Below are 16675 nucleotides of genomic sequence, written 5' to 3' on the forward strand. Positions count from 1 at the left end.
CGTTTATTAAACTATTTACACTTCTATTACTCGGGTTCGACACTACTGCTGATCCTACTATAGCTACCCAGACTGACTAACCAGCTGCTGCAATCCACGTGGTGGGTGTAATATTGAATCAATTCTGTATCTGTACTCACTGACTGTCTTTTTCTGTTAGTTTGTAAACTGCTTTGTTATCAGAAAATCGAGGCTGATACGCTGAACTTACAAGAGACCAGAGAATATTTTCTGGTATAGATAGTTTTCAAAAAGCTTGCTGACCATTTCTAAGTCAATTTCTTTTCTGGACATTCTTTCTGTCTGACCTGACAGTTTATAGGTTGTTAATTTATTTTGCCATTGCTAAACCATGAAGAACTAACAAGGGGCAGTGATTCTCCGGCCCAGAGACCCCCGCAAGGGGACCATAATTGCACCAGTGAAAACTCAATTTGAGATTTCCCCCCCCCCCCCCACCTCATCGCTGGGTGTGGACCGGATTAGCATATTTAGATTTTAATTCGGTTTTAAGCCGAATTCACCGGCCACTTCAATTCCCCTGTCCTTCGGCTTCACGTTGCACTGGCGGGAACCACTGGTGGTTTCCAAAATCCGAGTCAGATATGATGACCATATCGAGGCTCGGAGGCCAATGAAGTCCCAGGTGGTCAGGGACATGGCTAGAACGTGCCCTGGCACTGTCCCCTGGCACACTGGTAGTGGCAACAGTTAGTACTGCAAAGGGATTGGACCTGAATGGTGGGGAAGGGCCCTGAAGTGCAAGGGGGGAGGGGGTGCAGGGGGGGGGGCCTTTGGCGACTCCATATTGGGGTACCGTTCACTTGGGGGTTGGGCCTGTTGGCTGCATTTGGGGCTGTGGTGGGGGTGGTCTTTGCTGGCGATGGCCTGGGTGTTGGTTCTGTAGAGTTGTCTTACGATTGGACATGCTTTAAAAATGGCACCTCAATCTCTGAGGAGCTGGGCTTGGCGATGTCTTTAGGTCCTGTTCACCTCATTTGCAGCGTAAATCTCTCCAAACTGAAAAAAAATGGTGTGGGTGGGTTGTGATCTGAATCATGCTGACCCATGCAGCAGGAATCGGACCGCTTTTCCTGCCGGAGACCACACTTCGAAATTGTTTGGAAGAAATGCACCCAAGATTTCATCTCTATTTCGGTACTTGCTTCCTTTGAAGAAGAGTAAATGCTGTTTGTGCATTGCCTTGAAACATTGTACTACATTAAAGGTGCTAGGAATGCAAGTTGCTGTTGTAAATCAAGGATTTGGATAAGGATGACCATTTTGCATTAATGTGCCACGGTGGCATCTTGCAAATGGTGCAGCACATATTATACGGGTTGCGAATTTTGAAGATTCAGGGAATCATCCCAATCAGATGTTAAGGTTCATGGGATCTCAGTAACTTTTATTCAAGAAAATTCACTAAATGCTTTGAAGAGAAGCAAATTAAGTCGATGTTCTGGAGAGGAGTCATACAACTTTATAATGAACCAGTTGCTTGTTAAATGACTAGCACAGTTCACATTTGTCGTTCCTTCAACAGGAAGAGTATGTACAAGAGGGGATAAAATGGACCGCCATTGAATATTTCAATAACAAAGTAGTCTGCGATCTGATAGAAAACAAAGTTGTAAGTGATTCTTCCATTGACTCTATCAAGAAACTAAGTAAAACATCTGCCATTGATTGAACATCCTGCAATTGAGATGCTTTCAAAACTACAGAATTGTATATCTGCCTAATGACTCATTAGCAAATGTTTACTATCCGTAATGTGTGTTCCGAATATGCCCAGGAATATTACTATACTTTCACAGGATTAGTCTTGACTGTGCAAATAGAAATGTTATTCTTTTCTGTTTGTAAACTTGTTAATAATTCAACAGTATTAGAATGCAATTCATAAATCAAATCGATTACAAGTCACTTCACATTTCATATCTGCTTATCTTAAAGACGGCTATTTTGTGCATTTGTTTAATGGAATAGGGGATATTGCTGATAAAGTAACCGTAAGACTGTTTTGGGTAGAAATTTGTTTTGGGCATCGTGCAAATAGGATGACTGTATATCAACACAGGGGCAGCACAGTAGCATAGTGGTTAGCATTGTCGCTTCACAGCGCCAGGGTCCCAGGTTCGATTCCCTGCTGGGTCACTGCCTGTGCGGAGTCTGCACGTTCTCCCCCTGTCTGCGTGGGTTTCCTCCGGGTGCTCCGGTTTCCTCCCACAGTTCTGGTGTGCTGGTTAGGTGGATTGGCCATGTTAAATTGCCCTTAGTGTCCAAAAAGGATAGGAGGGGTTATTGGGTTAAGAGGATAGGGTTGAAGTGAGGGCTTAAGTGGGTCGGTGCACACCCAATGGGCCGAATAGCCTCCTTCTGCACTGTATGTATGTTCTATATTCAACACCCACCTTACACTTGTCCCCAATTTTATTTCCTGTTAAAAGTACAGATCGCTAGGTATTTGCTGTTTCTGGGATTTTCCCGCATGCCGTTTATGAGTTGAATTCCCTTCTCTTCAAAAAGCCATACCTCTTTTGTGAGCTGGAGGCAAGTTACACAAGGAGTGCCCCATTCCCTGGCTCATTCAGGCTCCCCTGGCAGGCCCGGTGCAGGCGGGAACTTATTCCAGCATAACCAATGGTTTCAATGCCCTGGGGATTTTGGGGCCATTGCTTCTGAATGAAAACTGTCGCAGTGTCGTTTGCTGTTTGCCTTTCAATAGGCATCATGCTGCACTTGTGAGCCTCAGCTACCTTATGAAGTGTTTGAAAAAACAAAAGTAATTTGATTGCAATGAAAGATTTCCCAGTGTGCATTTTCCAAACAAAACCATTAAGGGATTACAAGGCCATTGATCAATTTTCGGATTGACGTGGCACCAACATTGGATTACATCGTTTATTTTGGACTGCATCATGATTTTGTAATTCATTCCCTGATATCTATTATTTAAAAGCTTTACGTTGCATAGTTAAATAAGCTGAGCCTGTTACTGTGCGTCCATGTTCTCAGAATCCACCTGGAATTATGAGTGTCCTGGATGATGTCTGTGCCACTATGCATGCCACAGGAGAAGGAGCCGATTCAACTCTGTTACAGAAACTCCAAGCTGCAGTAGGATGTCATGACCATTTTAACAGCTGGAACCAGGGGTTTATAATACATCACTACGCTGGAAAGGTATGTATCATCCTGTACTGTTCAATATTGCTACAAAACAAATCTCATTGCTGTATAGACGCTCAAACAGCATAGGTGTCTAGGCTTTCCGTTCCATCCACTTGCAAGTTCCTTTTCCTTCATTTGTCACCTCATAACAGCAGAGGAAAGCAATCAATGGGAGCCTTGGTTACAGTTTATTCCACCAATTTCAAAAGGAAGCTGTGTGTAAAATATGAACAAAATAAATAACAAAGTAGCTTTGAAGATAAATAGATATCATGAAACCCAAGACAAATAAATAGAAGGCCTAAAACAAAATCAAAATGCAGCTCATCTAATGCTTCCGCTGACAAATAAAGTGGGTGATGTCGCATTGAGAAATATTGATCAGGACACTTTGACCCCGAGATCTTCTGGTTGTTCACACAGTGGGATTTTCCAGTCCCGCCGACAAAGCACGCCCGCCATGGCGTGGATTTCATGGGAAATCCTGTTGACAACGGCAAGGTGACCGAATGCAGGCTGTCGCCCAGAAACACACCACGGGGAGGCCAGAGAATCCCACTCCAGATTAACCCTCTCAGTCAGGCCCTAATGGTGTCCCTAATTCCACAATCAGAAAGGAATATGTGGAAACTGAGAAAGAATATGATCAGAGTTATGTTGCCTCCTCCATGACATAGCCCACAAATGCTCCCAAATGAAGAATGCCCACTTCACTGTGGTCGCAGTAGGTTCTTGGTGTCTGTGGAACTGCCTTCAAAAATTGGGAGCAAGGTGAAAAGGAAAAGCATTACATGAGAAGCTTAGGCAAAAGGGGTAATAGATATGTTTGCCAAAAGGGATGTGCAGGTGAAAATTTGATGAGATAAAGCAATACAAATTGGTGAACAGAACTTTGGCAAAACAAAAACAAATTGGCTTTGACTCAATGAGTAGTGCACCATATCAGTAACTTTGGGTTCAGGATCTTTAGCTATCATTAACCCGGCAGCAGAAGTCCTGTTCCTTGACCTTAAAGTCAGTACCAGCCAGTAGGCGGAGCTTTAGATCCTGCACCAGAAAGGGTGAGAGAGATCAAGCTGTGTGTTAGTAGATCAGAATCAATTAAACAGTGCTAATAAACAAGAAAGCAAGTAACATAAGCCAAGAGTTTCAATGAAATGTTTTATGTGGGAAAGGCTGGCGAACAAAATATCTAAAAGCAATATCATTGCAAAGAGTAAGAAACATGGAACTTTCAACTGCTTGATAGGAATAGGAGTGGGTCATTTGCCCCTCAAGCTACCATGCTATTCATTGAGCACCTGGCTGATCTGTGACGTAACACCACATACCTACCAATGTCCCATATCTCGTAATACTTCTGGTGAACAGAAAATCCATTGATCTCAAATGTAAAATTTACAATGGGCCCAGCAATTTGTGGAAGAGATTTCCAAACTTCGACCACCATTTTTAATTTAGAAAAATATAGTACAGAAAGGGGCCATTCAGCCCACTTTGCCCATGCCAGCCCAAAAACACCCAGGTGCCCTTTCTAATCCCATCTTCCTGCATACGGTCCATAGCCCTGCAGCTTACAACGTTTAATATGTAGATTCAGGTACTTTTTAAAAGAGTTTAGGGTCTCTGCCTCCACCACAAACTCAGGCAGCAAATTTCAGACACCTACCTCCCTCTACGTAAAAAGGTTTTCCCTCAGATCCCCTCTAATCTTCCTGCACGTAGCTTGAATCTATGACGCCTAGTTTTTGAACTCTGCCAAGGGAAACAGGTTCCTCCTGTTCACTCTATCTCTACCCCTCACAATTTTGTACACCTCAATCATGTCACCCCCTCAACCTTCTCTGTTCCAAAGAAAACAATCCCAACCTCTCCAATCTTTCCTCGTTGCTACAATTCTCCAGCCCTGGCAACATTATAGTAAATATTCTCTGCACTCTCTCCAAAGCAATTACATCCTTCTTGTAATATGTCAGCATAGGACTGGAGGGCCGAAGGGCCTGCTCCTGTGTGTACTTTTCTTTTTTATTCGTCTGATTATTATTATATGTTAGCAAAGGCTTGAAGGGCCGAGGGGCCTGTTCCTGTGCTGTACTTTTCTTTGTTCTTGGAACTGCACACAATACTCCAGTTGTGGTCTCGCCAGTGCCTTGTACAGTTTTTGTGTAGAGGTGTTTCCAAACTTAATTCCTGAAGGTTGTCTCTCATTTTTGGGCCATGTCCCCAAATCCTCAATTCCAGAAGCAAGTGAAAATGTTTTTTCTTCATCTCCATGATCAGTTCCCCTTAATGCCTTGATAGCCTCATTCAAATCGTCCCTTAGTCTTCTAACTTCGAGGCAATAAAATCCTAGTTTGTGTAATCACTCCTCATAACTAAAGCCTTGGAGCCCAGATATTATTCCAATAAGTCTACACTGCACTCCTTGCAAAGCCAATGGGTGGGATTCTCTGTCCTGTCATCTAAACTGGGCTGGTTTAGCTCAGTGGGCTAGACAGCTGGTTTGTAATGCAGAACAAGGCCAGCAGCACGGGTTCAATCCCCATACCAGCTTACCCGAACGGCACTGGAATGTGGCGACTAGGGGCTTTTCACAGTAACTTCATACTTGTGACAATAAAAGATTATTATTATTGTTATTAAACTGTTGCTAGATAATGAGGCCTCAACACAGATCAGCGTGAGACACCATTAGCATATCCTGCCACTTTGGTATCTGCCAATTATCCCAACACTCTGCGCAGGTTGGGGCCCATAAAGTTCCCCAGGTGGCCTTCCCACTACCCCCCTGTCCACCATCAACCTGTTGGTAATTTTAAGTGAGGCGGGTGAGGCCTATGCCACCTTGGCCTAAGTTGAGGCCCTTAAGTGGCCAATGGCTGCTTACTGTTGAGCCTCAATTTGGAGGTTGGTGGATGTTCAGGGGTAGAGGGCTACCACACATGTCCCCCGGCTTGGACCTCAGGTGTGAACCGCCCTCAAAGGCTCCCTTTTATATTAGGAGCCCTCCCCCCACCCCCCACCCCCCCCCACCCCCCCCCCCCCCCCCCCCACCCCACTCACGTGGATTCTCCCTTCCCACCTAGATTCTCCATCATTACCCACACTCCATTTCACTCTAATCCCCACCTTTTTCCAACCTCCCCTCCCTGCCTTGGCACTTCCCGCACTTATATGGTCCTGGACTTTGGTACTTACAATCTGGGGACTCCTTGAAGTCCCAGTTCTGGCCACTGCTGCCACTAGGCTTACAGAACTACCAGCCAATCTGATTAGCCGGTTGCTCTCCGAGGCGGGATTCCCGCAAGTGAGGTGGAAGTTCCAGAGCATTAAATGGCCGGGGTGGGGGCTGTTGGAAATGTTGGGTGTGGGTTCTGCATCATCTCTTCAGGTGGCAAGGAAGGAAACCCCACCATCCCAAAAATCCTGCCCTCTGTCTCTTTCAGCCTATCTAACAGGATCAATAATTTACCTCAATTCCAAGAGCTTCAAATGTAGCTACCAGGCTCCTCTGAGGGACCTTATTCAATGCCTTCCAGAAGTCAATTTAAATAACATCAATAGACGTTCCCCTATCCACTGCTTTAGTCACCTGTTCAATAGCTTCAATCAGGTTCATCGGGATAATTTACCATTTACTATTCCATGCTGGCTTTCTCTGAAAATGTTCAAAGTGTTCCGTCACTTCAATCCTAATTATTGACTCTAGTTAGACTAACTGGTGTGTAATTCCATAGTTGCCCTCTCTCACATTTCTTAAATAGTGGAGTCACATGTGCAATTTCCAAATCTAAAGAAACAGTTGCAAAAGCAAGATAACTTGCATCGATCAGAGTAAAGCATCGTCCTTTAAAACTTTTGGATGAAACCCATCTGGACCTAGGAATTTGACACTCTTTCATGCCATTATTTCCTTCAGAATTGTCAATTTGCTTCTGTTAATTTTGGTACTTCTCTGAACCCCTGGTTCAATGTTAGTTTGCTTGGGTTGCCTGGCATGCTGTTCTCTACGGTAAATGGTAGTAAATAGCAAAGTTGGCATTTAACATGTCTGCCATTTTCCTTATTTTCATTTGTGATAGTCCCATTACCAGTTTTTAATGGGTCCACATTAATCTTAACCACTCTCTTTCTAATATAATTGTTTATGTTTTTTGAGTTGATATTCCTACAAGTTTCTTTTCATATCCTGTTACTATCGTTTTTTTTCACCCTGTTCAGGCCTTTGTATCTCTCTTTTGCCAGGAACTGTGCTTTATTTGTATTCGTGTACACGTTTCCTTTTGATTCTGTGTCTCTTTGCCTTTTTTGTCATTCGGACAGGTGACAAATTATACAGCTCATGTGAACACTAAATGTGTACACTGGTTTCGAAATTGATGGACAGCCACATAACTTATATTGCATATGATTCTGAATGTATCCGGGGAGTAACCTGGAGAGCAGACATTGATTGTTAGGGTGAATTTAACAATGCTGTGATTTTAGTGGAGATAGGACTAGTGAAAGCAGGTGTGAAACGCCTCTACCATATCCCAAGGGTATTACAGGCCTCTGATGCATTGGCCCTAATATTTACTGAGGTGTCATTTAAGGAGAGGTGGCAGAGAGGGCAGGGGCTATGGCCAGGAAAGCTGGAATAACGCCTGTCCTTCCAGGCCTACAAGCAGTGCTGTAAAGTCACTTAAGGATCCAGGCCTTCTGACCTCCTGAAGCAGATCGGGCCCCCACCCCTCATACCACCTCCTTTAAAAATGGAAGTGGCTCAGTTCAAGGTGACTTGGTGCTGTGTTTGAAACTTTTAACATTTGTACTTCCCACCTGTTTGTTGGGGATTAATATTATCTCCATTGTCTATTGGAACTCTGACTCGAGTCTGCAAATGTAGAGACCTGGGTGGAAGATATATCTGATATGAGTTGCCCGTCCTCATTATGCAATTCTTCCTCTTCAAAGTAGAGGTGAAGAGGAATCCCTTTTTTGACAATGATGGAGAATTGCACCTTGTGAAGCCTGAGGTTCAGAGTAAGAAACAATGGACAGTAGACCAAAGGGGAATTTTATATAACGCCTCTACATTTGAATTTTGTTTGAAATATTTCACTGCAGGTATCCTATGATGTAAACGGATTTTGTGAGCGCAACAGAGATGTCCTCTTCACCGATTTGATAGAGCTAATGCAAACCAGTGAATAGTAGGTTATTGACTTTTTATCTCATATAAATGATAAATATGGTCCTCATTTCAGTCAACTTATGAAAACTCAGCAGCCTGCAAATTAGAGATTTAGTTTCCCTCATAATATATCAACAACTTGTGTAGCAGTGCTCTGAGACTGAAACAGGTAAATGTATGACAATACAAAAATATAATTGATCTGTCCACTATAAAAGAGAATGTACAGTTGAACATAGAGGTAGATGAATACTTTCCACCTTTTTGCATGTATTCCACGTTTCGCTGGTTAGATAGAGATATTTGGATTTCTACTTTTAAATGTGTTAGCACTTAATGTGCGTGGGGTTGCAGTTAGCTCAGTTGGCTAAATGTCGATTGTATGGATCAGATTAATGCCAACTGCAGGGCTTTCAATCCCTATTCTGGCTGATGTTGTCTTGGGACCTGCCTCCTCACCCTGCATTGTAGAGAAGTAATCACCAAGGATCTACATTCAGCAGAGAACTGGAGAAGAAGGACACCTCAGGTGGGATTCTCCGTTCACCAACGCAAAAATCGCGTTTGGCGGTCGGCCGGAGAATCCCCGTTCACAACTGAGTCAGGGGCGGCGGCGCTTTCTTGATGCTCCGCCCCCCCCCCCCCCCGGCAAATCGAGGACATTGCCTGTAATGATCAATAACCCAATACACCGATTAGTAAGATTTAAATCAAAGCACATTTATTATACACAGTAATCGCTACTCATGCACAAATTCTACTTCTAAGCTACTTCTACAACTAACAGGCCTATACTTAACTTTGGACTGGCCCACCAGGTCAGGGGAACAAATGGCCTTTCGTTCGGGTTCTGAGTCTGCGGGATTCGAAGTTGGTACGGATTGGTAGCTAGGAGCGCCTATCTCGTAGCGAGCGTTGAATTAAGACTTACGTCAGTCGACGATCACTGCACCGGTCACGGTCAATGTTGGTTCGTGTTGCTGGGTGACCCGGGCAGGAAGAAGAGAGTGAAGAGAGCTGAAGAGAGAGCGATTTCAACTTGGTGCTCAATTCTTATCATCCCCAGGGGCTTCCCGCCTTTCGGGGCGGACCCTGTACCTGGTCCCAAGTGATTGGACTTTGTCCCAATCGCTTGGTTCGATTTTCTCCAATACTGGGGCGGTTCCCTGATCAATGGGTGGTCTTGAGGTGCTCGTTCACCTCCTTTGTGTTGGCTCCTGCTGGCGCTGAGGAGTCTGGCTTTGCTTTGTATGTCCAAAATGTTACTTATCGTTCCCGGGGATTGCTCATCAGTATGCAGATGGCTGTTACTTTGTTATGCTGATGGCCGCTGGTATCGATGTTGTCTGGCCTTTGCAGAGGTAAATACACAGCAAACCTGCAGCTGCTGGTTTCTGTCTATGTTGGCTGACTTTCCCATCAGCCTTTGCCGTTCGCCATTTTAAATCGGGAGTTGGCCAATTTAGGTGGCTACAGTAGGTGGATTGGCCACGCTAAATTGCCCCTTAATTGGAAAAAAACTGAATTGGGTACTCTAAATTTTTTTTAAAAATGAAGGCCCAGCTTTGCAACCTTGTCTCTAGCTTGAGTTGCAGGGACCATCAGGTTAAATCACCACCAGTCAGCTCTCTCTCAAATGGAAAAGCTGCCTATGGTTCTCCGGGACAATGCCGACATTCAAAAAGGAAAGCATTAATTCATTTATCCCACTGACTGTCAGTTATAACTATGTGTGTCAGAAATAATTTGTGAATGCTTTGTCTGATATTTGTGAACATATTTAAAAAGACCTTTCTAGGAGTATGGAACCGAGAAAAAATTGAGATTATCAATAGACAACACAATCCAAGGAATTCTTACCCCAGTATTCTTAAAATGGGTTCAAATTGTGATCTTGTTATACTTTTCATTTCACTGAGGATACCATCATCACCGAAGAACTTTATTTGTAGAAGGACCACAATAGGGAGTTATTGTGTGAGGTAAGATTTCAGAAAATGAGGACCAATAATGAGTGCTGAAATTTTTCCTCACAAAGTTCTTTCTTCTTTCGTGAGACTTGGGCATCCCTGACAAAGTCAGAATTTGTTGCCCATCACGAATTAGCCTTGAACTGAGTGACTTGCTAGGCCATTTTGGAGGGCAGTTAAGAGTCAACCATATTGCTGTAGGTCTGGAGTCACATGCAGGCCAGAACAGGTAACCATCCCTGAGGAGAAAGGAGAAGTGAAGAACCAACATTCAACAGTAATCTGAGCCTCGATAGCTACAGGAAATAAAAGAGGGACTTTCATCGGACGCCTTTCACAACCCCAGGATATCCCAAGCACTTAATAATAATCTTTATTAGTGTCATAAGTAGGCTTACATTAACACTGCAATGAAGTTACTGTGAAAATCCCCGAGTCGCCACACTGCGTCGCTTGTTCGGGTACATTGGGGGAGAATTCAGAATGTCCAATTCACCGGGACTTGTGGGAGGAAACTGGAGCACCCGGAAGAAACCCACGCAAAGACGGGGTGAACGTGCAGACTCCATACAGACCATCATACAGACCATACAGACTCCATACAGACCATCAGGTTAAATCAAGCTGGAAATCAAACCTGGGACCCTGGCGCTGTGAAGCAACAGTGCAAATTACTGTGCTACCTTCCAACCAATGAAGTGTTTTTGAATTGCGGTCATTGTTGTTAGGTGGGAAATGCAAGTTTGTACACAGCAAGTTCCCAAAAGAGCAATGTAATAATAATCAGGTAATCACTTCCAGCGATATTTGTTGAGAAGTAAATATTTGCCAGAACGATAACATCTTGCATTTATATAGCCACTGGTCCCATTTTTTGGACAGCGATGTGTGGTAATGATTTTGCTATTGCCATTGATAGCTCCTCTAGACCCACCTTTTATTTATTTACTTTCACATTACCACCCTCTTTGCCTCATGCCATCATCCATTTTTCATTTAATCACTCCTGCCCTCCACCCAATGTCAGACCTTCCTTTTTGCTCTTTCATCCCTTCTCTCCTTTCCCTGACTCTGCCCTTGCTTTGAAACATTTACAGTTCTCGATGAAAGGTTACTAAGCAGATATTTTGGGCCAGACTCAGGCTTGTAGCCTCTTGTAATTGCACCCCAGTGAGTCACTGTCCTCCGAGTAGTTAGAAAGAACGTTGGAAGAGAGTGTGATTATTTTCTGGCCTCTGCAGAAATCCACACCTCAGCTCCATCTGGGCTCAGTCACTCTGCTGTGAAAAAATTGACAAGTTTCAGTAATTGCACTTGTCTGGTTTAACTCAGCGCGGTAGCATTGTGGATAGCACAATTGCTTCACAGCTCCAGGGTCCCAGATTCGATTCCGGCTTGGGTCACTGTCTGTGCGGAGTCTGCACATCCTCCCTGTGTGTGCGTGGGTTTCCTCCGGGTGCTCAGGTTTCCTCCCACAGTCCAAAGATTTGCAGGTTAGGTGGATTGGCCATGATAAATTGCCCTTAGTGTCCAAAATTGCCCTTAGTATTGGGTGGGGTTACTGGGTTATGGGAATAGGGTGGAGGTGTTGACCTTGGGTAGGGTGCTCTTTCCAAGAGCCGGCGCAGACTCGATGGGCCGAATGGCCTCCTTCTGCACTGTAAATTCTATGATAACTCAACTCATGGTACAATGGGAGAGTATTTTCATTCTGATGTGTCAGTGATTCTTTTTCCAGCCCCTTCATTCAAATGCTGTTTTCAGAGAATCTACAGAATGAGAAGAAAGGCAGGCCAACTACAGCGAGCATGAAGATTAAGGTACAGTCAAAGTTCCTTCATTTTTCATGTGTTAAGCATGTTTTAAATGCACTTGAGCCTGACAGAGAGTATAACAAGGCATTGTTACTGGCACAGAGGTAGATTAAATCACTCCAGCCTCTCTTGGACACTGAAATAACATTACTTTCTAAAGGTTCTGATGCCAATCTCTGCTAATGTGCTTTCCTCCCCGAGTGACTTTCCCCTATATTACAGCAGCTTCCAACATCTAAGAAATGCATCATTGGCTACGAAGTGTCCTGGGAAGTCACATAGATGTGAGAAACACAATATAAATGGAAAGTTCATTCATTCCCTATCTTAGTAAGCCATCTAGGGGTACAGCTACCTCAGCTCTCTGCAACTTTATCTTTATCTTTGCAAAGCACGTTTTACTACAGTGGGGATATTGGGTACAATACTCAGATCCGTGGCCCAGGTGGAAGTGGCACTACAGAAGCTCCTGGGAGTCCACACTACACCATCCGCCACTTCAGGCACAACCCACATGATGTACCATGTCAAGAAGGTCACTCGTGCGGGCATTCCCTGCATGCACTGGAAGCCGCTGAATTGACTCTTTCATGATGTCATTCAGCCCCAGCTGCAGATCTGACATCTCAGGCCTCCAACTTTGAGACAGCAGAACCATGGGAGGAATTTGCTCCATCAAAGATTAAACATTCAGTTGTACGAGAAGCCAAGCACTAACATTAGTTAAAGGTCCAGGTACCCAACTTGGTGGAGACAATGGCATAGAGGTAATGACACACAACTAGTAATCCAGCAGCCCAGGCTAATTTGAATGTGTGTTCAAATCCCACTATAACAGCTGGTGAGATTTAAATTCAATAAGTAAGTCTGGAAGCAAAATTAGTCTCAGTGATGGTGACCATGAAACTATCATTGATTGTCACAAAAACCCATCTGGTTCACTATTGTCCTTTTTAAGGAAGGAAATATGTCATCCTTGCCTGGTCTTGCCTACGTGTGACTCCAGGCCCACAACAATGTGGTTGACTCTTAACTGCCATCTGAAATGGCCTAGCAAACCACTCAGTGCCAGGGCAATTCGGGATGGGCAATAAATGTTGGCCTAGCCAGCGACACCCACATCCCATTAAAGAATAAATAAAAAACTAGGTAAGATCATTCTGAAATTAGACAAGCAGAAGGGGATGGTTGGGTGAGTTGGATCGCAAGAGGCCTGCGGTCACACCGTATGCAGCTTGCTCATCATTCCAGATAGCAGGATGGGGGTGAGCTGGGAGTTGAGAAGGTGAATAAGGCAGGAATGCACCAGTGTCCTCGATGTTGCAAGCGACACCAGATGCCATAGGCTTGTCACAGCTGGCCTCATGATGCCATGAGCCATCTCCTCCATTAGGCTCAGGGAGAGGTGGGCTACCTTGATCCCCATCAGGTCCGCTGTGCTCCTTGGTGTTGTGTACCACCTTGTCCTACCAGTGCAGTGATGATGTAGCACCGCGTATGCCACAGCTAGTTAGTTCCAAGTAGGTGGAGGCAGCAAGAGGTGGGTTTAAGATTGGCAGATGTGTAAGATTGGGTATCTGGATTTTAGGCAAAGGTATTGAGTGCCTGGGAGTGCTGCTAGGTGAATGGTGGGCATGTGGTGCATCGAACAGCTTAGAGAGGCCAGTGTGTAGGAGATGTCATGTAAAATTGCATTTGTTGACCTTGATTACCCACATAAGATCACAAGACTTCTTGTAGCGCACCCAGCAGATCCTCGGGTGCAGATGTCAAGAATTGACCACCTTTGACACCGGCTACTAATTCTTTCTGAGAGTGGTTCCTAAGTATCTCTTCGCTGGCCCACCCCCACAGAACAATAGCATTTCTCTTCTTTTCCAACTCCACCACCAAATCCTCCAGCACTGCATCCGGCTGACTCTGGAACCCTTTCTCTGTCCGGGTGTTCCATTCCTCTTGTTTACAATTATGATATAATACAAAAATATATTTCGCTTGCTCATTATAAAATCAACAGAATTAATTTTAGAGTTTTCACTTGGTGAGTTACAGTTCAAGTGAGGAACAACAATAATAATAAGTTGCATTTATTTAACACCTTTAATGGTCCAAAACACTTCACAGGAGTGTTTATCAAACAACATTTTACAGGGACCTCCGGGTGCGGCGATGACCAGCTAGGTCGCACATTTCGGCACCTCTCATTTGAACGGACTTTTGGGCTCTTATTGGGAGCCCCAACGGCAATTTTTGACGGCTAAACCCGTTGTGCGGTGAAACAGAAGGGAATCCCCCCCAGATGTACATGGAGAAAGGAGATAATAGTGGCCGGATTGCAGAGGATCCTCTGGAGCAGCGGCAAGGAAGGGAAGCACGAAGCAAGATGGCGGCGGAGGGAGGCCGTTTGGTATGGGGCCCGGAACAACAAGAGTTCCTTCAGAGATGTGTTGAGGAGCTAAAGAAGGAGGTGCTGGCCCCGATGCTGCAGGCGATTGAGGGGCTAAAGGAGGTGCAGAAGACCCAAGAATTGGAGCTTCGTGGCATGAAAGCAAAGGCTGCCGAAAATGAGGACGAAATACAGGGCCTGGTGGTGAAGACAGAGACACACGAGGCACTGCATAAGAGGTGTATGGAGAGGCTTGAAGCCCTGGAAAATAGCTCGAGGAGGAAGAACCTAAGAGTTTTGGGTCTTCCCGAAGGTGCAGAGGGAGCGGACGTCGGGGCATATGTGAGCACGATGCTTCATTCCTTAATGGGACCAGAGGCCCCGACGGGCCCCTTGGAAGTGGAGGGAACATATCGAGTCCTTGCGAGAAGACCGAAGGCGGGAGAAATACCTCGAGCTATAGTGGTGAGGTTTCACCGCTATAAAGACAGGGAGATGGTCCTGAGATGGGCGAAAAAGACACGGAGCTGCAGGTGGGAGAACGCGGTGATCCGCGTGTACCAGGATTGGAGTGCGGAGGTGGCGGGAAGGAGGGCGAGTTTCAATCGGGCCAAGGCGGTGCTCCATAGAAAGAAAGTTAAATTTGGTATGCTGCAGCCGGCGAGACTGTGGGTTACACATCAAGGGAAACACCACTACTTCGAGACGGCAGAAGAGGCGTGGACATTCATTGAAGAGGAGAAGCTGGACTAGACTGGAGAGAGAAAGAACTTTTGTAATAAAGCAGTGGTGTGATTGCGTGGGACTGGGAATCGGAAGGGGGGGGGAAATTTTCTCTTTCCCCTCGATGGGGGGGGTATGGTGAACTGTGGGCGCCGGTGGGAAAGGAGAGAGGGAGCTGCGCCATTAGGGGAGGGGCCGAGTGGGAAGTGGCTTTGCTCCCGCGCTATGGTAATTGTGGCGGGAAAAGGGGGCGCAGGAAGGAGGGGGCCTTACACAATGGGAGGCTGAGGATAAACGGGGGAAGCCGAGGTAAGCCAGATTTTGCTGACTTCTGGAAGCAACATGGGGGGAGCAATCACGCTAGAGGGGGATCTAACGGGGGGGGGGGGGGTAACTGGGTTGCTGCTGTTAAGGGGAAGGGATGGTTGGGACGGGAGGACACCGTTGGGGGGACAAGTGGGTGCGTGGGAACCGGGTGAGGAGCTGGTCTAAAAAAGGGGATGGCTAGTCGACGAGGGGGGGGGTAAAGAGCCCCCCAACCCGGTTGATCACGTGGAATGTGAGAGGGCTGAATGGGCCGATTAAGAGGGCAAGGGTACTTGCGCACCTAAAGAAATTAAAGGCAGATGTGGTCATGCTGCAGGAGACGCATCTGAAACTGGCGGACCAGGTCAGATTACGAAAAGGATGGGTGGGACAGGTATTTCACTCGGGCTTGAATGCGAAAAATAGAGGGGTGGCAATATTAGTGGGGAAACGGGTATTGTTTGAGGCGTGGACCATAGTGGCGGACAGTGGGGGTAGATACGTGATGGTGAGTGGCAGATTGCAAGGTGCGGCGGTGGTTCTGGTGAACGTATATGCCCCGAACTGGGATGATGCCAACTTCATGAAGTGTATGCTGGGGCGTATCCCGGACCTGGAGGTGGGAAAGTTGGTAATGGGGGGAGACTTCAACACGGTGCTGGATCCAGGGCTGGACCAGTCCAGGTCTAGGACCGGGAGGAGGCCGGCAGCGGCCAAGGTGCTTAAGGACTTCATGGAGCAGATGGGAGGAGTGGATCCCTGGAGATTTACTAGGCCAAGGAGTAAAGAGTTTTCCTTCTTCTCCCATGTCCACAAGGTGTATTCTCGGATAGACTTCTTTGTCCTGGGAAGGGCGCTGATCCCGAAGGTGGCCGGGACGGAGTACTCGGCTATAGCCATTTTGGACCATGCCCCACATTGGGTAGATCTGGAAGTAGGAGAGGAAAAGGAACAGCACCCACTGTGGAGATTAGATATGGGATTGTTGGCGGACGAGGATGTGTGTGTAAGGGTAAGGAGATGTATCGAAAGGTATCTGGAGATTAATGACGACGGAGAGGTTCAGGTGGGAGTGGTCTGGGAGGCACTGAAGGCGGTGGTCAGAGGGGAACTGATTTCCATA

At 45.8% G+C, this 16675-nt stretch overlaps 1 protein-coding gene across 2 annotated transcripts in view; it reads left to right on the plus strand.

Moving 5' to 3' along the window:
* The window catches only part of myo1f (myosin IF), a 220602-nt gene that overhangs the window by 124942 nt on the left and 78985 nt on the right, over positions 1-16675 (plus strand). For both annotated transcript variants that reach the window (XM_072482569.1, XM_072482568.1), the window contains exons 13-16: positions 1547-1633; positions 3022-3189; positions 8287-8372; positions 12062-12143. In XM_072482569.1, the coding sequence (XP_072338670.1) occupies positions 1547-1633; positions 3022-3189; positions 8287-8372; positions 12062-12143 (423 nt within the window). The remainder of the gene's footprint in view (positions 1-1546; positions 1634-3021; positions 3190-8286; positions 8373-12061; positions 12144-16675) is intronic.

The sequence above is a fragment of the Scyliorhinus torazame genome, chromosome 18 (assembly GCF_047496885.1).
Source record: "Scyliorhinus torazame isolate Kashiwa2021f chromosome 18, sScyTor2.1, whole genome shotgun sequence".
Lineage (NCBI taxonomy): Eukaryota > Metazoa > Chordata > Chondrichthyes > Carcharhiniformes > Scyliorhinidae > Scyliorhinus > Scyliorhinus torazame.